The 27692-nt window shown below is 44.1% G+C and overlaps 1 protein-coding gene across 5 annotated transcripts in view; it reads right to left on the bottom strand.

The window, feature by feature from the left end:
• ANO1 (anoctamin 1) overlaps positions 1-27692 on the bottom strand; it is a 169164-nt gene that overhangs the window by 68153 nt on the left and 73319 nt on the right. For 4 of the 5 annotated variants that reach the window (XM_040409086.1, XM_040409085.1, XM_040409088.1 and 1 more), the window contains exon 3: positions 10140-10472. In XM_040409086.1, the coding sequence (XP_040265020.1) occupies positions 10140-10472 (333 nt within the window). Of the gene's footprint in view, positions 1-10139; positions 10473-19149; positions 19501-27692 lie in introns of those variants that run through there. The other variant, XM_040409089.1, reaches the window with a different exon arrangement.

Genomic DNA, 27692 nt, shown 5'->3' on the forward strand with positions numbered 1-27692 from the left:
CAATAGTCCGACCCCACCAATCAGAACCCGACATACCCCTTTAATGCCATCTTGGTGATCAGCAGTGGGTCAGACTTCAGAAGCCCCCGGTGATCACGCGAGTAAAAGTGAACTGGAGAAAAACTAATGATTTATTATAAAGTTTCAGGATTTTTTTTGTCAGCAAATATAAGGTTAATAATGGCATGAACGCAGAGCCATAAATCTTTAATGATTAAGGTCTAGTGAATCGGACTCCTCCTTGGTTATGTCACATTTATATTCTAGGGAACAGGATATGTAAATGTGGAGATCGCTACCAGACGCTGCATGCCAGGGCCAGGATATTATACAGCCCTATAAAAATATATGTATTATGCAAGTCAAACATAGAAACCAAAAGTCAACAAAGCGGCCGTGACAAAGAGATGGGAAATTGTATGTATTTTATTACATACATAACACAAGCTAGTAGATAGGGGTTCTGTAGCAGAACCCCTATCTAATACCCCTATCTATTAGTTTTGTTTCCCCTATGTCTTACTTCAAAGATAAGCAATGTTTTAATGATTATCTAACCAGGGGTGCACCTAGCCTTTCTGCTCTTGAGGAGAAAACTCAAATGGCGCCCCCCCTCCCCCATGCCAATTTCTTAACCTAACCCCTTTGCCACAATGAATGGACTCACTACCCATGGCCCTTTCGCTGGCCCCCTCTTGCCCCTACCTGGTGCTGCCTGAAAAATCACTGGGCCGCATATTGATATGTGATTTACCAGGTGTAATTTATACCTCACATATCAGTACACTGCTGTATATACTATATATCTATACCCACTAATTCTATTATACCTCGTACCTCACATATCAGTACACTGCTGTATATACTATATATCTGTACCCATTGCTTCTATTATACCTCATACCTCACATAGCAGTACACTGCTGTACATAGTATATATCTGTACACACTGCATCTATTATACCTCGTACCTCACATATCAGTACACTGCTATATATACTATATATCTATACCCACTGCTTCTATTATACCTCGTACCTCACATATCAGTACACTGTTGTATATACTATATATCTATACCCACTAATTCTATTATACCTCGTACCTCATATCAGTACACTGCTGTATATACTATATATCTGTACCCATTGCTTCTATTATACCTCATACCTCACATAGCAGTACACTGCTGTACATAGTATATATCTGTACACACTGCATCTATTATACCTCGTACCTCACATATCAGTACACTGCTATATATACTATATATCTATACCCACTGCTTCTATTATACCTCCTACCTCACATAGCAGTACACTGCTGTATATACTATATATCTGTACAGTGCATCTATTATACTGTATAGTATATGCAGTGTGTGTATATACATAAAGAGAGCAGTGTACTGATGTGAGACCTACAAGGTATAGTAGATGCAGTGTGTACAGATATATGTGGTCAGTTATACATTATGGTCGCTGTGTAAGGTACATGAGGTAATAGGGTTTGTAACTGTCTGCAGTATTATATATGAGTGAGATCAGTAAAACAGGGAATGGAGGGCAAAGGAAGAGAAAAGCAAGGACCTTCTCTTACCACTCCATTCTAGTCTCAATGGAGAGCTCTTGGTACAGTTCTAATCTACGCTGTTTGGGGTTTAAGGACCTGTGATGATGTCATCACAGGTCCTGGCAGATGCACTTTTCTAACCTGTGAACTACACTATTCTTTATGCAGGTCCCCTACTACAGTCATGTGAAAAAATTAGGACACCCTTTGAAAGCATGTGGTTTTTTGTAACATTTTTAATAAATGGTTATTTCATCTCCGTTTCAACAATACAGAGAGATTAAAGTAATCCAACTAAACAAAGAAAACTGAAGAAAAGTCTTTTCAAGATCTTCTGTAAATGTCATTCTACAAAAATGCCTATTCTAACTGAGGAAAAAGATAGGACACCCTCACATGTATTCCCTCTTAAATTGGCTCAGATCTCACACAGGTATATCACACCAGGTGCACATAATTAGTAGATCGTTACTCTGCATGTTGAATGAGGCTTGCCCTATTTAAACCTCAGACATTTAGTTTGGTGTGCTCCTGACTGTTGAAGTGAGAGTGAGCACCATGGTGAGAGCAAAAGAGCTGTCAGAGGACTTCAGAAAAAAGATTGTAGCAGCCTATGAGTCTGGGAAGGGATTTAAAAAGATCTCAAAAGATTTTGAAATCAGCCATTCCACTGTCCGGAAGATAGTCTACAAGTGGAGGGCTTTCAAAACAACTGCCAACATGCCCAGGACTGGTCGCCCCAGCAAGTTCACCCCAAGAGCAGACCGCAAGATGCTAAAAGAGGTATCCAAAAACCCTAAAGTGTCATCTCGAGAACTACAGCAGGCTCTGGCTACTGTTGATGTAGAAGTACATGCCTCTACAATCAGAAAGAGACTGTACAAGTTTAACTTGCATGGGAGGTGTGCAAGGAGGAAACCTTTGCTTTCCAAGAGAAACATCGAGGCCAGACTGACATTTGCCAGCGATAAAGTTGACAAAGACCAGGACTTCTGGAATAATGTTCTTTGGACAGATGAGTCCAAAATTGAATTATTTGGACACAACAGCAGAGGACATGTTTGGCGTAAACCAAACACAGCATTCCAAGAAAAGAACCCCATACCAACTGTGAAGCATGGAGGTGGAAGTGTCATGGTTTGGGGCTGCTTTGCTGCAGCAGGACCTGGTCAGCTCACCATCATAGAATCCACGATGAATTCTACTGTGTATCAGAAGGTGCTTGAAGAACATGTGAGACCATCAGTTAGAAAATTAAAGCTGAAGCGGAACTGGACCATGCAACATGACAATGACCCAAAACATACTAGTAAATCAACCAAAGATTGGCTGAAAAAGAAGAAATGGAGAGTCCTGGAATGGCCAAGTCAAAGTCCAGATTTGAATCCCATTGAGATGCTGTGGGGTGACTTGAAAAGGGCTGTACGTGCAAGAAACCCCTCAAACATCTCACAGCTGAAAAAGTTCTGCATTGAGGAGTGGGGTAAAATTTCCTCAGACCGATGTCGAAGACTGGTAGATGGCTACAAGAACCGTCTCACTGCAGTTATTTCAGCCAAAGGAGGTAACACTCGCTATTAGGGGCAAGGGTGTCCTATCTTTTTCCTCAGTTAGAATAGGCATTTTTGTAGAATGACATTTACAGAAGATCTTGAAAAGACTTTTCTTCAGTTTTCTTTGTTTAGTCGGATTACTTTAATCTCTCTGTATCGTTGAAACGGAGATGAAATAACCATTTATTAAAAATGTTACAAAAAACCACATGCTTTCAAAGGGTGTCCTAATTTTTTCACAAGACTGTATATATACAAGACCTGTGATGACATCACAGGTCCTTTCACTTTCTCCACTGATTATAGGGATTCTAGACTGAAGCTGGACTGGAGCCTGTGTTGAATGTAATTAGGGGACGGGGCCTTTAGTTCACTGTGGGCCCCACTTCCCAGCGGGTCCCATAGTAGCTGTGTGGTCTGCCTCCATTGGAGGTACGCCAGTGGCGATCACAATGGTGTCATTAATGGATTTACATGAAGACATATAATCTGCATTACTCCATGCTGCTCACATGACTCCGTCATTGTTCTTATTGGCACTTGTGTCCACCTGCTCACATAGTGATGTTTACCCTGAGATCACCGATACAACGAGCAGTGTCTACAAAACGCGCCATGGGCTTACTGGGATGACACGCATCCTGACCCCTAGACAGAAACACATTTTAATAATTGGTTTTTATTTGACCATGGCAGAACTTCAAAAGGTCCCTTTGTAAATTGAAACGCTAGTAATGCCTTCTCTGTAAACACCAGCACAAAAGCTGGGCTCTTCTCCAGTAAAAGGTCCCATACGTCACCCATGGACTTTATATTCTACAGAGGAGACCTTCAGACCTCATCCCCCAGCTACATTTTACAAAACACAGTTACTGATCTTCTTGTATCCTTATTCTTCATCGACTTGGTCACAAATAGTCAAGGCTTTGTCTTACCAAGACTGTTGCAAACAACTACTGGGGAAGTCCTACCATTTGAATTTATTCAGTATACAATACTCAGACTGGGCCTCATTGAAAAGGAGCCCAACTATAGAAGGTTCAGGCAGCCACTTTTTGGTCCTGGAGCCTGAGAGGGCCCAACAGCCCTGTATGAAATCACTAGTTACCCAGACCGCAGGCTCCATATCACCACTGATGAACTGGACTCTGGTAATATGCATGACATACATTTAGACCTCCTCCTACTTAGGAGGCAGTAAGATAGCAGGCTGACCAGAATACACAGAGCTTTAGCTTTTTGCAGTATGCACCTTGTGTTAGACCCATCCCCGTTTAATGCTAGACTTTATCCATTGGCCTCTACTGTATCTCTATACACTTCCGAATTTATATGGAGGTATACAAAATGCTTCATCGACTGCTGTATTAAGAAGGTCTAGGGCACCTAAAGTGTTTACGGCTTTTTAATAGTGTACTGTAAGGCCTCTATCAAAGTGGTCATGTTGATACTAGGAATCATCTGTTACTCATCTGTTTATCCCACAAAAATACTTGGCCAAAGTGGTTCAAAGAAAATCTCTCGTCCGGGGGATCTGCCCTGTCCTACATCACACAGACAACCCATTGATTTGCCTAGGTGCTGTCTAATGCTTTGTTTCCCCCTTGGTGATGCTCCAGAAGAGCACTGTCCTATCTCTGGTCATGTGCGCAGCTGCAGCCATTCACTGGTCTCAGTACCACTGAAGCTCAGCAGTCAGGTGCTCCCTGGGCACATAAATGGCTGCAACGGGGACATGACCGTGAACTGGACGTCACTCTTCCGGGCCCCCATGGGCAGGAAGGAGCGGAAACAGAAATCTCAGAGCTGAAATGAACCGACGGTAAAAGGAGAGTGTCTTTTATCCTTTACATTAACCATTATCCTGGCCATACCCCAAATTGGAACACTCCTAAGCAGGTCCGACCCTATTACATCAGACACACTGCATGGTATGGTTGTTCCTGTTGATTAAAATGATACCTGCCTTGTGAAAATCGGTTTTGGTGTTCATGAGAAAAAAATATTTTTATTCTTCATGCACATGAGAGCTGCAGTTCACCAAGGGGTGTGGCTTAGCTCCTCAGCTTTCCAGTGCTGACCACACCCCTCGGTGAACTGCCGCTCTCATGTGCATTTAGAATAAAAGTCTTTTTTCTTGGGAACGCCACTACAGATTTTCACAAGACAGGTATCATTGTAATCAGCAGGAACAACTCTACCAGGCAGTGTACCTGGTTTAATAGGGTTGATCCTGATGGCTGGTGCCCTTTAAGAATCCTTGTTAGAACACTATTGATAAAAGTAGCCCTCCATTCGCTGCTGTATGGGGCCAATTCAGCACCTGTATTACAGAGATAATACCCCGTACTCCATGAGGAGCAATACTTTTAGGGGAGAATACCTGGCTGCTAATAGAACATTCCATGCTACCAGTGTATGCAATTGGAGACATATCGACAGGCAGAGAGTGAGATTGAGGGAAAAAATAAATAAATCCAGGAAGTAAACCACACCTTACCATTGCTTAATAAACCACATAAAATGTGTCCCACACACTGCACAATAAGCTCAGATTAGATCATGGACTAAATTCTTCTGCGATGACTTGATCTGGTTTTATGCCATCACCAGCCTGACAGATCGAGATTAAGGGAGGCAGTTTTCTGCAGTAATGATGACTGTACCAGTGGAGCAAGACGACAGATCCTTCCATACTGATGAATTAGAACAAGGAAAAAAAGAAAAAAGGTCACCCAGCAGGTGTATTCACCTGGTTTAGAGGGTGAGCTATGAGGACTACATGGCCAGAGCAGCTCCAGCCGCCACAACTGCATCCTCTATTGACACTGTATAGATCTTCTAAACTTAGCAAGCTGGAAAATCTCTACATGACCCGGGAAAGCGCAAACATTTGCAAGCGTGCCCGCCGACCTGCCAGAAAGTAGAAGGAGCCATGCCATGACTTCATGTCTGCCATGAAAGATGGGTGTTAGTTGGATGACCCGGAGGAAACAACGAGCTGCAGGAAACAGGACCTGATACCAGCAAAACCCAAACTGTAAAGCTAAAAAAAGTAAAAAAATATATATAAAAATTCTAAAATTATTAGAAACCTATGAGAAGGGCCACTATTCTGATGCCCCCATGACAACACTTCCCATATCTGAAGCTAGAGGTGTTAAACGGGTTCTGCCAGATTTCCTAAAATAATTGTGGGGCGTCTTCCCTTAGGGCTCACGCACACGAACGTATATTCTTTCTGTGTCAGTTCCGGTTTTTTTTGCAGACCGTATGCAGAACCATTCATTTCAATGGGTCAGCAAAAAAACTAACAAAAAAAAACGGAAGTGCATTCCGTTTCTGTATGTCCATATTTCCATTCCGCAAAAAAATAGAACACGTCCCATTATTGTCCGCATTACGGACAAGGATAGCACTGTTATATTAGGGGCCAGGTGTTCCGTTCAGCAAAATACCGAATGCACACGGACATCATCCGTATTTTTTGCGGATCCGTTTTTTGCAGACCGTAAAATACATACGGTCGTGTGCATGAGCCCTTAGAACACTGCCTTGTGCCAATTGCCCTGGAAATGTAGGAATGAACTGAAACCTAGGCGCTACCATTACCCTTGTCAAAAGGTGTGTGTCTCTGCAGTCTAAGGCAAGGATCAGCAACCTTTGGCACTTCAGCTGCTGTGAAACTACAACTCCCAGCATGCACACTTATTAAGCTGTTCTTGTAACTCTCATAGAAGTGAAAGGAGGATTCTGGGAGTTGTAGTTTCAGAACAGCTGGAGTGCCAGAGGTTGCTGATCCCTGGTCTAAGGGCAGGGGCGTAGCTAAAGGCTCATGGGCCCTAGTGCAAGAGTTCAGCTTGGGCCCCCCCTTCCCTCGGTGCTTTGTGGCCAGGGGCAGGGAAGCACAAAGCTTTGTGCCATCCATGGCAAAAAATTGAAACGGTACCCCCCCATGCCAAATTCTTGACCTAACCCCTTCCCTCCAGCCAGAGGTGTAACTTGACCAGCATGCACTTTCTATAATGCTAGTGTCTTCTTATGCAGCACAAGGGTCTTTGGGCCCCCTCAGGCTCCTGGGCCCGGTAGCGACTGCTACCTCTGAACCCCCTATAGCTACGCCCCTGTCTAAGGGCTCATGCACACGACCGTTGTTATGCGGACCACAAACTGGTGCATTCTGCATTTTGCGGAACAAAAAACTGCTGGCCCCTAATAGAACAGTCCTATCCTTGTCCATAATGTGGACAATAATAGGACATGTTTTATTTTTCTGTGGACCGGACATACGGACACGGAATGCACACAGTCATTTCCGTTTTTGCGGCCCCATTGAAGTGAATGGTTCTGCATACGGGCTGCAAAAATAAATAAATAAATAAAAAATAAAAATGGAGCAGACACAGACAAAAAATACATTTCTGTGAATGAGTCTTAATACTTTCGATTTATAGGAGGAAAAACAGAGGAAAGGCACAACGCAGAGTTACGAGAAAAGATGCCGTGGAATTGATATTTCATGGGAAATGCAAATATTTACTAAAATAGGGTCAGGAGAGGCGACAGGTCCTCTTTAATAAGACAGGCGATCTCATTCTGCAAATGAAAGGAAATTCACCCCATTGACCAGAAGGGTTGATACCTATATGTGCCATTCATTGGACAGAACAGAAGTCGACCGTTGTGCTGTGCTTTCAATGAAAAGCAAATACCTTCGTACACATCCTCATATTTGGGATACTGTGGATGGGACAATACATCCCACCAGCGTTTTTCCATAGCTGTGATCCTGTACAAAGCCTTTCAGGACGTGTAATAAAATATTGCAAAGCACAAACAGCACATCGGAAATTCCAGAGAATTTATCATCTTTTTGTAAGGACGTGGGCATGGATGCATCATGTGGAGCTGAACGGGGCCCTGTACGCAATGGAGGCAAACTAAAAGGTTCCCACAGCTCCCTATTACTGCCAGACTGCTGCCTACATAGGGATAGTATACACAGCAAGGGTGGAATGTCTCACTTTTGTTACATTGGCATTTCGGGATCAAAGGGCCTATTATTATTCTTGCTCAGGGGCCCCTATGTGATCTGTGGCTGCCCCTGATGTTTGCTTCTCATCTGACCATAGCTTGCATTGAGGAGCATGTGGTATGCCCAATGCAGTCAGTATATTTCTTGCCATACAGGACCAGTAAGAGAAACTCGGGATCCTAATACTTAAAGGGGTAATCCTGTTATGTTGAAAATCTTGTGGATAGGTGATAACTATTAGATCGGTGGGGGTCTTACTACTGGCCAGTGGAGCCCCCTGAAATGAATAAAGCTGCCTGTTTGGCATGTGTGCAGCCTATCTCCGGAACGGAATGGAGCTGCTGCGCACATGCCGACCGGCTGCTACATTCATTTTGTGGGCGAACAAGTGTATTGCTTGTTCTTTGGGTGATCTGCATCATCTTTACCCAGCTCAATTACTGGGAATGCACGTTTGTACTAATGTTTTCTGGATAATTGGTCTAACAATTGACCCGTGTCAATCTGCCTTTAGTCACCGTGCAAGAAACGTTGGGGCAGATCTCCTAATCCTGTCTGACATAGTCAGTGTAAAAGTAGACTAGACAGAAAATTCTCCAAATTTGTCATGAGCTTACCTTCGTGCCAGAATTTTGCACCAGAATTTTGACCAGGCATGGGATTCAGCCAGTTCCCCCCCAACAACTGGATTGGAGAACCGCGTTACTGGCTGAGTCCCGATCCGGTGGTCTGGCGGCGGCAGGGCAGCTGGAGATGTTTACTTCCATTGCTGCACGCACCGCTGATAGTTTAGCTCCTTAGTTGGGTGGTATGTTTGTTGCATATATATGGTGTATGTATATGTAAACATGTGTCGTGATGTCGTGTGTCCGCCGTTGAGTAGGGAACCTGTTAAAAATTAGAATCCCACCCCTGCTCTTCACCCAACAAGACCAGCCTTCTGGGGCATTCAGCTTAGTACAGATGTAGCCAGACACAAGCTGCTCCAGGATGGTCACCAACACAAATTGTTGTACTACTGTAATGTGTTTTTGTTGGGTTAGGTTTCTCTATGAGGTCTAGCATTTGTGACAAGATTAAAGAGATCCAAAAAGGTGTTGTGGGGGCCCTATAGCAAGGAACAACATTTCCCCCCTTTCTCGGTTTTGGGGCATGTTTTGGTATTTGTTTTCCCTCCATGACCTTTCCACAAGCCTTTTTTTTGCCAACAACACAAGTCTTAATTCACTGTGGCAAGAGGACATGACCTCGAACGATATGTGTCCCCTCTGTAAAAAAGCTTAATGAAAAAGAATCGGCGCTCGCAAAATTAAATCTACATTCTAGAAACCTGGCACAAAGACTCGGAGACACGCCTGGTCAAAAGAAGCTTATCTGCTCTACGTTGTACTTTATCTGTATATTTAGGAAGCAGGGAGTGGAGCATATGTATCAGGTGGGTGGATCGTAACCTTTCTAAATTCCACCAGAAATGTCCTGATTTATAACCAACCCAACGTTACACAATAAAAAGACTGATTCACATCTTCTGTGTTGCCTTTGTTTGATAATGACTAAGCATTGAATCTGTCTCACCTGGTCAAACCTCCTGGTTGGTGCCAAAGGGTGCAATCAGACTGGGAGTGGCTTACCGCAGTCCCGGCAAATTCCCTGGTGGGCCCTCGTACTAACAAGTAGGGCTCCCTGTCTGAAATCTCCCAGCATCCTGGCAGGAGTGAGAGAAGTTTTAATTGACTGTGGCAAGAAGACATGGCCTCTTAAGATTTGTGTCCAATTTTCTTCCTGAACGTGTCCATGGCCTACTCCACCTATTAGCTAGCATTTTACATCCTGTGTCCTGAATGCCTAAAATTGAAGTGACTATTTGCATCTAACTACAGAGTCACCTCTACTGGTGTGCCTTTGGTACCCAGACCAACATTGTGCACAGTGAACAGATATACTGTAAATCATAGGTCCTTAAGTGACTCAAAAATTACCTCATCATCTTTCTCCAGTTCCAGACCAGTCTCCATCAAGTTACCCTCAAACTCTTCTCTACGGAATCTCTTGTCATCTTCATGGTAATCCATCTTGGGTTCAGTTTCTGCATACTCTACGTCACCAGTTCCTCCAGGAAGATGATGACTGTCTTTACTATTCCGAGACATGTGCAAAGAGTTACTGTGGAGAGACTTTCTACTTGGTGTTCTGCTACCTGAAGACTTCTTGTAGGTGTAAGCCAAAATATAGTCCACTTTCCTCTGGCCATCTCTGAAACATATACCATGTTTACAGGCAGAGTCTTGATCGGCACCCAGGGAATTCAACAACTGCAAAACAGAAGTAATGATTAATAATTATAATAAAAAACCAGGCAGTGGACAGTTCAAAGGGTGGTCCAGGACTTGATAAAGATGGCTGCTTTCCACAAAAAAACAAAAAAAAAAAAAACACTTCACCACACCTGTCCACAACCCCATTTACTTCAACGGAGGGGAGCTGTGGAGATGTTTTTGAAATACAGCAGCCATCTTTTTTCTAATCCTTGAAAACCCATTAATGCAACCAACTATGAAGGCTATCAATGAAAATAGTCCAGAATATGGGAGTTCATTTTGAACTGATCTTGCAGGGGGTACCAGGTACCAAAACTGTTCTAGAAGTCCAGGAAATAGTCTCCTATATGCAGGGATGTCTATGTTATGGAAGAAAGCAGGAGGAATTGAGCAGATTGATATATAGTTTTGTGGGGGAAAGATTGAGTATAACTTGTATACTATTCTTTCAATCCCTGCTTTTTCCGAGTTTAGAAGTCCAAAGAGAGGGTCACCCAATAACAGAGTAGGTCCACCCACTGGACTCCTAAGCCCAGAACTAACAGAGATCAAAATAAATAAATTTCATGTTACACTGAATCTTTTCCTACAAACCTGTACAATTTTCTCAGCTCCTGCTGTCCCCTGACCAGACATCATGTTAAACATGTCCATCTCTCTTTAATGTTCTTGTCTGTAATGGTTCCTATGGGTAATGTCTCCACTATCAGTCTAAAATGAGGTCTACATAGAGAGATGTTTTCTTTGCCATTGAGTACTTTCTTATTTCTATAGATTTGGCGAAATCACATATATACCAAACTCAAGCATTTGCAGTTTCCACAAATGGTCTTCATGGTGACAGAGGTCTATCTACTGTATATTTTATGTTACGCAATTCACTATGCTAACAGAGACAAAGGAAATCTAAAGATGAAGGGTCATTCCAGTACACCAGTATTGACACAGTCTCTTTGCCTATCAGTCCACACCTTTCACCCTAACATTGTCATATCGAATATTGTTCTTATCAGTGTTTTTGCATCTGGCAGATTGCCTTATAACTCTTAACATTTAGAAACCTTGGTTGGTTTTGGCAGGAATAGGGAAAAAGGTCTAATAGGAGTTCCTGATCACAGTTCTACATAACTTCTTAAACCTTACTTTTCGTTAACCAATAATGGACAAAATTAAAAATTTTGCTTAATGAAATTAGTCACAAGACAAAATTTGAAGGTCTGATTTTAGTGGGGCTTGCCCAACCATCTATTAGATGTTCGGATTCAATTCATTCAGAAGATGTCGAGGAAAGAAACGATTGGTATGTTGAATGTTCAGGTTCCCAAGGGAGATAACTCACCACCAGAGGTGTCTGGGAGCAGCTTGTTACCCTCTCCCACGGAGAACGCATGCACGCTCAGCCAAACCGAGTGTTTCTGTATAGTAATGTCCGGAAGGATAGCTATTGGCCAAAACGCCATTTGGCCCATTTATTGAATTGGGCTGAGCTGCGTCTAGGCTGGATGACCGATGGTTGTGACGTCACTAGCCTAAGGTAAGCAGTGAGAAGGCACCAGTGCTCTCAGTAGTGCCAAGGCTTTATCAAACAGCTGATCGGTGTCAAAACCCCACCAGTCAGAATCTAATGCCCTATACAGAGAATAGGTCATCAGTTACAAATAGTCTGATAACCCCTTTAAGTCATTCGTGTTTTTGCTCCATTTTTTTATAGAAACAAGTTCAGCAGGAAGCCATTAAACAGCAATCTTACATTTGATTCTAAGGGTCATCGAAGTTGTAGAATATTCAACCAGATCTTAAGATGGAAATGACAGAAGGCTTGTTTCACAAGAAGGTGATTTGGTTTCAAAACTTAGACCTTGCATGTTTCTTGCTGCACCAAATGTATATCACTAAAAGATTCTATAATGATCTACATTTGGTTCAGAAAATCCATGAGGAACGGGGTGGAAGTCATAATATGGATGCTAAATTGTGGCTGTATTACAGTCGTCTGAAACTAGTCATGGTACCTTTGGCTAAGTCAACTTGATTGGACAGAATGTGGTCACCTCCATTACTATGGTAGGTAGGAGTAAGTAACATACGGTACATTCCAGAAGGTCTGATAATCCACAAGGTTATAGCTGTTGGTAAAATGCATCAATGGCAATTAATATAATCACAAAAGGCAGTAGAGCAGAACGGCAGCTCTGAGAACTTGAGAAGGACCTCAAAATGATGAGCCATTACTATACCAAGTTCCAGGTGCAAATTCTCCTTGCCGAGGTTAGGACCGCGCTTATTTGGAAAAAGTATGCAAAATAGCACTTCTCCAGGAAGAATAATAAATGGTATTGCTAGCACCACTTTTAGGCCTTGAAACATGACTTGGTCTATCAGCCAAATCGGAGACAACCATCTGTAGTCTGCACGGTTTCAGATCTTGTGAAAAGGTCTGTTGGACGTTGTTGTACAAGAAAGCACCACACCTTCTACCAAATGTAGGACACAGTGGCCTTTCACCCTGGTCAATAGTGTTGGGCGCGAATATTCGAATAGCGAATATTAATTGCGAATATCGGCACTTCGAGAATTTGCGAATATTTAGAATATAGCTATATATATATTTGTATTTTCGAACATTCTAGATTTCTTTTCATCTGAACCCATGATCCCTCCCTGCTTCTTGCTTGTGGGCCAATGAGAAGGCTGGGGCGCCACAAGCTGTGATGGAGAGAGGCAAGTATTTTTTATTTATTTTTATGTATGTACCCTACCCTAATTGCAGAGGTACTGGGGGCACTATGGGGGTGGGGGAGGACCAGAGAGGAGGACCACTGAGGACATCATACTAATAAGAGTGGCCACTATATTAATAAAAAGAGGGGGCCATTATAATAATAATATTAATACTAATCAGTGATGGCCAGTTCGCAGTGGTCGCCTGCGAACACATGCGGGCTGCCATCTTGACTCACCCGGCCGGCGATGCACAGGTAAGCCCTTACCTGTGCCGCAAGCCGGTCTGAAATCAAATGCAGTCACCGGGAGCAGGCAGTTCTGAGAACAGCCCGATGAAGGCCCCCGGCGGCTGTTCTCGGAACTTCCTGCTACCCGTGACCACATTTGATTTCAGACCAGCTCGCGGCACAGGTAAGGGCTTACCTGTGCATCGCCGGCCGGGTGAGTCAAGATGGCAGCCCGCATGTGTTCGCAGGCAAACACTGCGAACTGGCTATCACTGATACTAATACAGAGGGGGCCATATATAATATACAGGGGGAATAATATTATGAGGAATGGGGGACTATCTGTATGGCTCTAGCACAGTATTTGGGATAGCAGTAGGATGAGTTGTTGAGAGGACGATAGTAAAGTGAGGAACCTAAATCTTTTTCTGTGAAACTCTGCAGAGACGAGAAGCGGCTGAAAGAAGGTATCATGGCGGTCTCATCTCTGAATGAAGACGTTGAGGAAAGTCTACATCACAGGAGACGTCACTGGATGTAACAGGTATGGTGCGGTATTCTACTGTATATAATAATGTCCATCCACATATCTGTCTCACGGTAGGGTTGGGGCAGGAGATTGAGAATTTGGCCCACCCTGCCGCATCCTGGCCCCAGACTTCAGGTCACACACTGTGTGCGTTTTAAATTTTGGGGCCTCCCATCCATCTACTATGTTATCTGTATTCTGAGAATTATCACAGTGTTATCTGAGGTGTTACATAGGACTGCAAAATGATCTACTACATTATCTGTTAAAAGGGGCGTGTCCACAGTCTGGGGGGGGGCACAATTTTTGGCTTGCCTCGGGTGCTGGCAACCCACGCTACGCCACTGATAATACAGATAGTTAGTGGGAGATAGTCAGTGTAGGTTGTATCCTGATATAGTGTAGCTGATAGGTTCTGCTGTCCACACATACATGCTACAGAGTGCTGTGATGTCACAACAATACTTAGTGCACCGATCAGTAATATGTAGTCAGACCTGCTAAAATGTGAAGTTTCACGTATTGCGCCAAAATATGCGCATCATTAATTGCCGGTTTGCGCAATCGCAAATATATTGGAGCACTATCTGCATATAAAGCCATTTTTTATGTTCTGCCGTGCCAACCATTTTCTCCAGTCTCAGGAAACTTCTAGCAGCTTGAAAAATGTAGCAACAGTGACCCGCGCCTGTATTGCGTGCGCATTACGCGAATATTACATTGCCGATTTTCGCAATCAAGAAAATAATAGCAAATGCTCGAATTCGCTAATATATGACGAATATTCTACAAAATATTCGTGAAATATCGCAAATTCGAATATTGCCCCTGCCGCTCATCCCTACTGGTCAATACAATGTGACTACTGAACAGGTGGAAGACCACTTGTAAAATGCTCTCTGTACAGGAAGACTGTCTTTTGGGCATGGAATCTATTCTAAGAACATGTTTGGTAATTATTAAGGGGCATTTACAGATCACAGTGCATAACAGTATTCTTAAGACTTTTTTTCCCTCAAGATTTAAAATTGTGGTCTTCATGGAGAAGTAGGTTACACCTAGTCCTAGAGGGATCAAGTTCTGATCACTAGATGGTGGTCAACATTGCTGATCATCAAGAGTCCAGACACACAGCCGCATACTGGCAATGTTCAAGTTCCCATATATGCCATAAAAAAAAAACAAAAAAAAAAAAACAAAACAAACAAACAAACAAAGAAGCATTGTGTAATAAAAAAAGATTCCCAAAATAGAAAAAAAAAAAATAATCGGGTACACACCTCCAGAGAGATCCGATCCAAGCCCTTACCAGTACCCCCCCCCCCCCCAAAAAAAAAAAAAAAAAAACACTAAACAAAAATTAAGGCAGCACTCCAATGCAAAAGCTGTTTTATTCAGTTGCTTAATGCAGCTACTTTCAAGCATCAGTGTTCACATACAACATGGTATAAATAGGGCGAGTATCGACTAACATCAATGAATACATTGAGCAGCTGAATCGTTGCTGTCCTACATTGGGTGACTATAACAACCCTTTTGCATTGGAGTGCTGCCTTCTTCATTTATGCCATAGATTTCACACAAGGTTTCCTCCAATACACACATTGGATGAAAGAAGCAATCCTTCTACTGGAGAACAATAAAGTGTTGTATGGAGGCGTCATAAGTGGCATACAGGCCATTGCGACTACACAGCGTTGTGCATGCCCCCTATATTGCAGCCCCATAGGCACCCCATACTGCACAGTATTTTCCTCCAACATCTTCAAGCAGGGACAGAACAGGATTGGCATTTCTGGGGCCCCAAGTAAAGTAATGTCGTGAGGGAGCACTGCGAAACTCCACCAGAATCAGCGCACCACTGTCAGTTTAGCAGTCACTTCTGCTACAGCTGGGAATGGCCTATCTGTCTACCTGTGGACCCCTGTGCACAGCCGGTATGTCCATCCCTTTAGTCATTTTATTTAAGCCAACTGCTTGTGGTCAGCAGGGAACCCATCATCCCTGTGGCCCCAGGCATTTTCTTAGTTTGTATGGCACCTCTGCTTACAGGTGATAGATCCATAATATGGTTGTGTGCATGGATTTTAAAAGGTGGATGAACCTGGCAATTTTCAAGCACATTAGTGAAGAACACCGTAGATCTTCCTTGAGGTGCAGTAGTATGGATGTTACTCGGTGACGGCTCTATTAAGCTGAACACGACCACCGATCCTGGCTCGATGGTGATTATAAAATAACGAATACACTCAACAATTTTCAGCAGATTGATGTTTAAACAAAGCGTGAAAGTTATATACAATGTGGGATGCGACGGTGACCCCTCTCATCCAGAGAACACATACCCAAGCGTAGTTTACAGAAGTGTGATATACAATGAGGACATGATGAAGGTACAGACCCTGAACTTGTATAACTCTCTCTACAGGTCTGACCTTTCTTCTATTCTCATATATATTCAGCTTACAACATGTTAAAGACGTCTTGTAGAGGGTGGCAGGCCCATGGTACCAACCATGATGAAGAAAGCAAGACCATTAAGGAGCCATAAACACATGAAGACCTATTATGTCTTGGTAATGAGTGGCCATGTGCTTTTTATCTGAGGTGACATTCTGTCTTTCTCTAAAAAGTGCGCAAGGCCTTACCCGGCAAGATAAGACATAAGAAACGGAAGATTTCATAACATATGTCAGAAAGGAATCCGAGATATTATCTTAGGGGTTTTAGAAGGAAGTTTGTAGACCTGAAGACTTGCTTGAGTACTTGTTCCCTTTTACAAGCACACTATGGGACCCGCGTCAAAGTTGAGGTTTCAAAATGACAGAGGAGAGCAGAAGAAGCCATACATTCTACATACGAGTCCATCATGGAACAGGAGGAGATGTTGGGTTACATGTATCTGCTGTATGTAGGCACATGTGATAAGGTACAGTATATGTATGTGAAAGGTTATGAGATGTGCCCATAGATTTGGGTGTTTTCTAAGTAACATGTTATGGACAAAAGAGATATGCAACTTTATCCCAGTTCAATATATTCAATAGCCTCCAACACTTCGCATATACCAGTTATAATACCCATGTCTTCTGCCATGGTAGAGGTGCCTTCAGGTTACTTCTGAACCTCCAATAGCTGTGTCTCAACTAAGGGTGCTTTTAGCTTTCTCAGTTGAAGAATGAATGGTGCCCCTCTCCTAAAATTGTAGGTGGGACTGGCTTAGATCTACGAAAATGAGGGCAGTACTCCACCCAAGTAGAAGTTTTCCCCTGCCTCATAGATGTTGCACCCATGGATAAAAGGAACCCATTGATTTGCTTGAGGCACATGAGGAGAGGAGAATACGTCATATTTCTCTAACAGCAGCTCCTCTCCTGCAGGATCAAAAGATTGGACATGTTGAAATCCAACATGCTCTAATCCCCCCCCCCCCTCATCTACTCTCAGGGGGGAGTTGAGACACCCTCGTACACAATAGAAAGCTGCCGAAATCAGGGGTTCAAGTCAACTTCCACTAAATGTGTATGGGCACCTTAAAGCTAGCCATACACATTAAATTAAAGAGGTTGTCCCATGAAGACAACTTATTGACGAGTGTCTGAATATCAGGGGTCCGATCGCTAGGGACAGGGGTGCACCACCAATGAGGCCAGGTGAGGCGATCGCCTCATACATCCACTAGATAGGGGCAAGAGGGGGGCAGTGGAAGGGCCATGGGCAATGAGCACTTTCATTGTGGCAAAGGGGTTAGGCTAAGAAATTGGCATTGGGGGGGGGGGGGGGGGGCGCCATTTCAGTTTTCGCCTCAGGCAGCAGAAAGGCTAGGTGCACCCCGGCTAGGAAGCCTGCCCATCATGAGAAATGAGGACCATGTTCCCTGCTTAAAGGAAGTGTCAGACAAGCATGTGTGTCCTCTGCTCCAGTCAACGAGTGCGTGACCGCTACAGTATTCAAACAGGGTAGAACGGGCCCCCATCCAACTGCTCAGACAGTGGGGATAGGGGACAACCCCTTTAATCTTGGAAGGAACGGACGACCATCTAATGTATATGACAATCTCCCAATTCCACCCCGATGGCAGATGTCTGGGGAGAGAAGGATCAGGCTGTTCAGTTTCAACATGGCCAATCCTTTGGCTCTCCCCATTTAGCACACATGCCAGCTTGGTGGAGCAGAGTGTGCACATCTATGGAGGGGGAGGTCGGGAGAGATAGCTGCCAGCTGAATGAGCCATCTAAAATGTATAAACAGCAGTTTTTTTGCTTTTTTTTTAAATGCATACACATACTGCATTTTCTAAAAACAGCAAGTCCCCCCCCAAACCTTTTACAAATATTTCACACCAGATGCAAAAACTTTTAAAAAATAATGCTTTATCCCAGCAGGTTAGGATACGTTCACATATGCAGCAGTAGATCTGGCAGAGAGCAGCCTGCTGGATTTTGTAGGATCTCCATTTACAGGTGAAACTCGAAAAATTAGAATATCGTGCAAAAGTCCATTTATTTCAGTAATGCAAATGAGAAGGAATTGCATCAATGCAGCTTAAAATTAGAATTTTGCGAAAAGGTTCAATATTCTAGGCTCAAAGGGTCACCCTCTAGTCAGCTAATTAATCCATACCCCCTGAGCAAAGGGGACCTGAGATTGTGACTTTGGGGTTTCATAAGCTGTAATCATCCAAATAATAACAAATAAAGGCTTAAAATATCTCGCTTTGCCTGTAATGAGTCTCATATGTTAGTTTCACCTTTTAAGTTGCATTACTGAAATAAATGAACTTTGCACGATATTCTAATTTTTCGAGTTTCACCTGTACTATAATGGGGTCCGGCAGCGATCCGGACACTTTCTGGCATAAATGCCAGGTTTCGGCTAGACAAAAACTGTTACATGCAACGTTTAATGTCTGGCCAACAGCCGGCAGTTGTACCGGATCAGGCATGCCGCAGATATTCACCAGCATCAACAGGGACACAGCCCAACCTGTTTGATACACAGTCCCTATTGCATTCTCTATCCTTATAGACTACAAGTTACAACCGCACAGACAAGTTTGCAGAAGTCCGTGCAGGTTGAAACATTCCAGGAAAAAAAAAAAAGATACTTTTTCTGTTACTCTATAAATACTGCCAAAAAAAAACAACACAACAACAATAAAAGTAATGAAAGCGAAATACAGAATACTCACATTTAGTGAGACCATTGAGATGTAGGGCGTCTGCTCCTTATGACTCTGAGACATGCGGAGAAATGAGACTGGGAAACCTTACTAGGGTGAGATCAGCCAGAGGTGGGTGGGCTCCAGTGTCACCCAACACTTCTCATAAACCTAAACCGTTTACACTTACTACAGAGGAGTACATGGCCACACCACACAGAGGGCACACACCTCCTTCTGGATCCTTGCTGGACATGAGCTTCTCAGCCTAAAAACCTCACATTCTCAGGGTAGACATTTACTGATCTGCTCCGAGCGCCCTGAGGGACAGTCTGCAGGTCAAGCACTGCCATCTACTGCACTCTCTAGCCACTGGTCCTGCAGTGTCCTATCCACATGTCACCGCCGAGGGCTTTGCTCTTCTCCATATACATCCTACCTGAAAAGTAGTTCTCTCCAAAATGTGTAAAAAATATCATCTCCCTAAAATGAAGAGAATAGATAAATATAGTCCTGGCATTCTCATCCAAGCCGGTTCTCCTGCTGCTTTGCTGTCCTCTTCCCACTATTTCCAGGGTCTAATTAGGGGATTTTTCTAGTAAAAGACAAAATCCTCCCCCACGGCATAAACTCTGTGTGACACGCCAATCGTTTTAGGCCACATTTAGACTGTGTGTCAGTCTATACTGCAATTCTTGCATTTTATTCACCTAGTTCTGATCGTAGCTGAGTAAAAGATACAGTGGGGCTTATTTTTTTCAATGTCATTCTGACTACCTGTCTCTTTTCCAGACATCTGCATTTTTATTTGCAAGACAAAAAAAAGGGCATCTCTTTTAAGTCGCAGTCGCTATACGAAATACAGTGGTTTTACTGAGATAGATTCTAGGGTAGCCCGGCATGTAGTGAGCAGTGGCAGTGTAAGTACTGATGGAGAGCTGCAGCAGCAACCGAGCTGGTCTGTGAGGGAGGAATTGGGTCCAGACCGGGAACTGGGAAGGTGAACCACCACCTTGTGGTCTTAACCAGCACCGGATCGGACGCCGCCTTGCCTGGGAATGCCATCTATGAGGAAATCCCCAGAAGCATTTCAAGTGGCTCCCAATCGCTGTGTGGAGTGTGCCTGTAATGTAAACTGACAAGGCCCTGCTGCTGTGGCCAGGGACTGTGTGCCATCCCATAGGGCCCTGCCATGTTCTATGTGGGAGCTGCTCTTGGAGCAAATTATAGCACAGTGTGATCTCCGAGAGAGACTGTAACCAATATGCTGGGTGTCCTGTAAGAAACTGTAACCAATACGCAGTGTGCCCTCAGATACTGTAACCAATACAGAGTGTGCCCTCAGAGAGAGACTGTCACCAATAGTGTGCCCTCTAACAGAGACTGCAACCAATACACTGTGTGCCCTCTGAGAGAGATTGTAACCTATATGCTATGTGCCCAGAGAGACTGTAACCAATACGCAGTGTGCCTTCAGAGATACTGTAACCAATACACAGTGTGCCCTGAGAGAGAGACCGTCACCAATACAGTGTGCCCTCTAACACAGGCTCCAACCAATACGCTGTGTGCCCTCTGAAAGAGACTGTAACCTATATGCTGTGTTTTAACTGAGATACTGTAACCAATATGCTGTGTGCCCTCCAACAGAGACTGCAACCAATACTCAGTGTGCCCTCTGAAAGAGACTAACCTATATGCTGTGCATCCACTGAGAGACTGTAACCAATACAGTGTGCCTTCTAACAGAGACTGCATCAAATAAGCTGTGTGCCCAACTGTAACCATTATGCTGTGTGCCCTCAGAGAGACTATAACCACTATGCTGTGTGCCCTCAGAGAGACTGTAACCACTATGTTGTGTGCCCTCAGAGAGAGACTGTAATCACTATGTTGTGTGCCCTCAGAGAGACTGTAGCCACTATACTGTGTGCTCTCAGAGAGACTGTAACCACTATGCTGTGTGCCCTCAGAGAGACTGTAACCACTATGTTGTGTGCCCTCAGAGAGACTGTAACCACTATGTTGTGTGCCCTCAGAGAGACTGTAACCACTATGCACTGTGCCCTCTAACACAGACCATTTCATTGGTAATAGCAACTGCCAAACTCTGTAACCTCAATGCTGTGTGTCAGAGTTCTTTGTTTTTTGCAACCACTACACGTTGCGCCCCCTCTTACGCTGCGTTCAGACCTGAGCGTACGGGATGGAGCGCTCTGCACGATTTTATGCGCGTTTACAGACGCGGCTCCGGAACAAGCGAACGCTCATTGTCGCGCTTTCCCGTCAGTCTATGTACGGGAATGCGCGACAAGACGCCCCAAAGAAGCTCCTGTACTTCTTGGGGCGTCGGGCGTTTTACAGCGCGATCGTACGCGCTGTGAAACGCTCAGGTGAGAACCATTCCCATAGGGAAACATTGGTTCTTGCCTGTTGAGCGTTTTACATCGCGTAGGAACGCGCTGTAAAACGCTCAGGTCTGAACCCAGCCTTATAGTAAAACTGTTCAACTTCACTGCCACATCATCCTTGAGTGGGGTCCCGCAATAGGGTGAAGGGCAACAAACTATAACGTATTGTCCAATCAACATGAGCCATTTTGAGGAATATGGATCATACAGCACTGTATGGGAATATTCACATGGTCAGTCTGCCGTGATTTTACTAAATATTGCAGCAAAAGCCTCAGTTTGACTGTACCATGTGAATTCAGCCCAATTATGTACTGGAGTGCTGCTCAGCCCTGGTCCCAGTAGTAAAGATCTTCTTTCAAGTTACAGCCCTATCTACTGAGAGTTTACTACCTATATTGAAGTAATGAAAGGTATACATGCTAAGGCCTTGTTCACACAGTCACAGACAGCACACATACCCAGTGTTTAATGTGTTCGTTCACACATCAGTGGTTTTCCAATAACAGTGGACATGCCCTACTTTGGTCTGTGATGCGAACCAAACACACCCATTCAATTCTACAGGTCCGTGAAAAACCACTGACAACACGGATGGCATCTGTGTTCTCTCATTGTTTTTTTATGGACGATTGGTAGGAGATGCGCTGGAAATCAATTTTTAGCTGAGCATCGTCAATGGAATACGAATTACACACGGACCAAACATGGATCCTTCACGGACAAAACAAGGACTGATTTTAAATTTTTTTGCCACAGCAAATAACACTGAAAAACTGCCATGCGGTATGGAAAATAATCACAAGTGGTTTCTACTGTGTTTTTTCCAGTAAGAAAAAAAACTGCTGGTAAAACTGGCAAGACTGTCCGTTTTTTATAGAGCTGTCTTTGAAAAATGGCCATTAAGAATGCGGAACTTTCTGTCCATGAAAATAGCCAAATAGCACATGTCCTATTTTTTGACGGCTTTTATTCACAGGCCGATAAAAAAAAAAAAAAAGTGTGAACAGACCCATTGGAGAACACTTACTAAAGTGATTGCGCCTGTTTTTAGTTTTAGACTAAGTTCACACGAACGTGTGTGATCCGTGGCCGTATTGCGGCCCGCAAATCGCTGGCCGCAATACACGGCCAAAGTTCCGTGTGAATTCCGCATCACGGATGCGGACCCATTCACTTCAATGGGTCCGCTAATCCGGAATCGCGGAACGGCCGCACGGGACGGGACCCCTCGGAAGCACTACGGAGTGCCTCCTGGGGTTACGTCCCGTTCTTCCGTTCCGCAAAAAGATAGAACAAGTCCTATCTTTTAGCGGAACGGCCGGATCGCGGACCCATTAAAGTGAAAGGGTCCGCGATCCGATGCGGCTGACCTACGGCCGGCGATTGTGCATTGCGGCCCGCTATTAGCCGCAGCACAGGCACGGGTCACACACGTGAACTCGGCCTTACACTGTTATTTTTTATTCACATTTGCGCCTGAAATTGCGTCTGTTTTGGAGGCTTTTGCGCCTTATCCGACTATTTAGATTTTTTTTTTACTAATTCAGAAGTGCTCTTACTTTTGCAACTTTTTTTGCACCAGAACTTGTCGCAAAAACAGCCAAATTTCTACACCAACCCAGGGCTAGTGTAATTTAGTCTGTTTTCAGTGGTGAGCTGCAACTTTTTTTGCCTTAAAAGTCGCACTTTCCTGGAGACATGCGACTTCTTTCTGCAAAGACGCAACTTTTTTCACACGCAAATAAATTAGATCAGTCTAAGTGAATATGAACCTGTCTAACTGAAAAACCACCACCAAAGGTCAGACTATTTAGGGCTCTTGCACACGTCCGTTGCACTTTTTGCGCTCTGCAAATTGCGGATCCACAAAACACATATACCAGCCGTGAGTTCCGTATTTTGTGTAACGAACGTCCTGCCTTCTATAGAACTGTCCTATCCTTGTCCATAAAACGGATAAGGCCCCTTTCACACGAGCGTGAAACTCACACCATTTTGCGAGCAAGTTCAGTCAGTTTTTTCCGCACGAGTACAATGCATTTTGATGCATTTTTCACGTGCGTGATTAAAAAAACCCGAAATGTTTACAAACAACATCTCCTAGCAACTATCAGTGAAAAACGCATTGCTTCTGCACTTGCTTCCGGATGCAATGCGTTTTTCACTGAAGCCCTATTCACTTCTATGGGGCCAGGGCTGCGTGAAAAACGCAGAATCTAGAACATGCTGTGATTTTCACGCAAAGCAGAACTGATGCGTGAAGAAAAGACCTATAGAAATGAATGGGTCAGGATTAAGTGCGGGTGTTATGCATTCACGTCACACATTGCACCCGCGCGGGAAAACTCGCTCGTGTGAAAGGGGCCTAAGAATAGGACATGTTCTGGTTTTTTTTGGGGGGGGGGGGGGGGGGGGCGCAGACCGGATGCGGACAGAACACATGTGTGTTGTCCACATCTTTTGCGGGACCATTAATGGGTGTCAATCCGACCCGCAAAAAATCCTCAGCATTTTCACTCCGCTTTTATACAAATTTCCAAGCGGGGAAAAAATAGTAAATATGTCAAGCCCAATGTCTCAGCCGCTGCCATGTCCCCTACACTCTCTCACCGCTCCCAAGTGACCAGCATGGTGCAAAAACTCCCATGTGGCAAAATATTCTCATACAGGGGCCTAATGATTGTGTTTTGTTTTTTTATTTATTTATTTATTTATACATCAAAAGCCGGCCTAGCACCCATTGTTTATGGCCCCCACAGACTCCAATGGTTCTGAAAATGGCCACATACTGTAAGAGCCATTTCACACGTGCGTTACTGCACCCTAAGTTTGTGTGTGTGTGTAGGGGCCCTGAAAATGGAGGAGTTCACTGGAGGACAGGGGAGCGTGCCCCTCGCTGGCCTCTCCCAGAAGCATACAGGACTTGAATCTTGAACTGAAATATACAAATAAAAAGCATCTGCACTTACTTCTATTAATCCAATCTGTTTGGGCAGATCTATATGTTTTGGAGGCAGCGTCACTGGAGACTCTATACACAGGTCAGCCTCTATAGAGGCCATGGTCATTTGCTCCTCGGACAAGTAAATGATTGGTAAAACACCTACCTGACCCAGATAATTAGGCTTCACCTGCAGATAAATATATGACTCCACCCGACAGTCCTCATCTCATATGCTGCCTAAACGCCCCCCTCCTGTCGGGTCTGAATACTGTACTAAGGGTGAGTTCACACTAGCGTTAGGGATTCCGTTATAACGGAATCCATAAGACGGATCCGTTCTTCTGCCCATAGACTTGTATTATGACGGAATGCAAAACGGAAGCCTTTAAAAGGCATTCCATTTGTTTTCCGTCCCAATATAAGTCTATGGGAATCAAAACGGATCCGTTTGGGTCCCGTTATGCAAGAAGGAAAACAAAGTCAATTTGACATGCGGTGGATTTAAAAATCTGCACTGAAAAAATTTGCATCGTGTACATGAAAATTTCTAATTCTCATAGAATACAATGTGCATTACCTACCGTGCGGAATTTCCGCACGCAATTCTGATCATGGGCATTTAGCCTAAGGCTACCTGCACACGTTGTGGATTACACACAGTCTTTCCATGTGGATACTTGTGCAGAAAGACCGCAGTGTAATACAGTACCAGCAAAGTGTATGAGATTTCATAAATCTCTACTTCTCTGTCCCGTGCAGGAATTGACCTGCCGTCTGGATTTTTGACCGGTTTACTTTTCTTTTGTGCTGATTTTACCCTTTTCGATGGAAGGGTGAGATCTGCTGCAAAACCGCATCAAATTTGTACCAAAAAACACAAGTAACAAGTAATGTTTTTTTGGTGCAGAAATGCACAAAAATTCACGCTGAATTTCTGCAAAACAGCCCGCGGTTAGCCTTGAGGAGAAATCCCAGTTGAGGATGACATTAAGATGGAGTTCCCCTTTAAGCAACAGGTGTGTATGATATTGTTTACATCAGTGGATACACCTCATTATTATGTAACCTTCTCGGCTATTTCTGGATGAGAATGGAACGTGTTTATGGTTATTATGGGTACATCGTGCTCTGTATTCATGTGGAAATGCAGGACTACATGGTCCTAAAGGGAGAATAATAATCTGATGGGCCACAACAAAAAAATTTACGTCACTCCTATACCTCCCAACTTTTGAAAATTGCAAAGAGGGACAATATGTGCGGTGCGCATCATGGCAGTTTTTTACATACTAGGTTACGCTTCTAACTCCGCCCAAAGCATAATTACTGACTCCTTCGGGGATCGGTTAGGTGAGTGTAAGTTCCTTTCGTTTTTCCCACATATGGAGCCCCTGGGACAATTTTTCTTTTTGCGCTTCAATGTCCATATACATATTAGCACATAAATCATCAGATTGTAAATATTCCAAGGTCCAAATTGCATCAAATAATGAAGTTCTGGTCTTATATACAGGTAGAAGCCATACAGACACTTTAGTAAGGAGCAGTTTAGTACATTTATTTAATTCCCCAGGTCAAAAAGAGGGACATTTATGGATAAAAAAAAAAGGGACAGAGGGGCAAAAAGAGGGACTGTCCCTCCAAAACAGGGACATTTGGGAAGCATGCACTCCCTTCGTTGGACTAGGCGCAGATCTACATCTAGATGTGCCAAATTGTGTAATGACCCGGAGTGCCATTACCACTTCCGCACCCTACTACTGTCTCCTATAGGCTAATTCCATGTCATCTGTGTATTTATTGCAGGTCCGTCACAATGTGCAAATCTATTTCTTGTAACTGTTATGTTCAGATGTAATGTGCCTGGTTCACCAGAGGTGGCAGCAAACATGGCAGTGCTACTTTGTAGAGGATGGAACCCTTCTTTCCATTCTAAACTCCCTCTCTAAGGAGAGGAGAAGACTAGTTAGTTGGAGTGAGTTGAGAGTCCCCCCCCCCCCCCCCTGCCAAGGGAGGGAGCGGGTCCATATGTCCCTGCTGGACGTGTCCTGTCTAAGCCAACTAGAGCACCTTCAGCTCTGCTGGAGGTGGAGGCCACAGCTTGGAGCCCCTGAAGCCAGGACGAATAGTTCCCTGGATTGATCTAGAATCAGGCTACAGAGAGAGAGAAGTTGCAGCCTGAAGCAGAAAGCAAAGATTCCATTTGAGCTTGTCAGTACAGCAGAGCCAGAGAGCAACAGATGTAGCAGAGTTGAGTTTGTTTGCCTGCCACAGTTAATGCTAACCCCTGCTGGAGCCAAGATAAAGTCTGTAAACTGTTAGAGAAAAGTTTATTCAAGTAAAGCTGCTGTTGAACTTTGCACAAGGTCTGGACTCAGTTTATTACTTTTCTTTTGCACCTAACGGTGCTGTCGTCACGAACACCAGGGACCCTGCCGCCAAGGCACCTTAACAAAAACCCATTCCCCTCAGGGCACCACGAACACCATCTGGCGGGATTCCCTGGACAAACAGAGTGCCCCGGAAGAACTGGTGCTGTCCTCCCCATCACTGCACGCCGGCCCAAGGAGGTTCCGCTAACCGTGAGTAAATCGACTACTACCCCCATCGGCCCACCGTGCTTCATGTGTTGCCCCTGCGGACCCGATCGCTGCAATTTCACCATATTTTGGCACAATTTACGCCAAAATCTAGATGCACTGACATTAGTAAATGTGTGCCACTGAAGAAGGTAACCATTCAAAGGATTTTCCGGGCCCAGCATTTCCTGCAAATCCACCTTAATGACGGGAAACACGACTATGGGAGAAAGCTTATTTCGAAGTTTCGTGGATTGACCTCTTGGGTCACGTGATGCCCCCTCCTAAAATCCATCTTCCACTGACGTCATGTTCTTTACCAGGTTTCCGGCTGGAGCGAAGGACGGAATGTCGTTTCCGTGGTGGACAGGGCCAGAATCATTCCTCTCTTCGGCACATGAACAAACACCTGAATCCACCTCTTCCGCGCATGCGCCAGAGAGAGGAATAGTTGTGGCCCTTTTCACAGCGGAAACGACAGTCACTGGGTTTCTGAGAGCTCCAAATAACTGCAAATACCAGTGTGTTTTCTGCTATAAAACCATATTAATCCTGAGGATCTGATGTCTGACTTTCAGTCATGTTAGGCCCCGTGGACACGGGTGGTTCATGGCTTTGTACAAACTCAGTTGTACA

This window comes from Bufo bufo, chromosome 10, assembly GCF_905171765.1.
Source record: "Bufo bufo chromosome 10, aBufBuf1.1, whole genome shotgun sequence".
Lineage (NCBI taxonomy): Eukaryota > Metazoa > Chordata > Amphibia > Anura > Bufonidae > Bufo > Bufo bufo.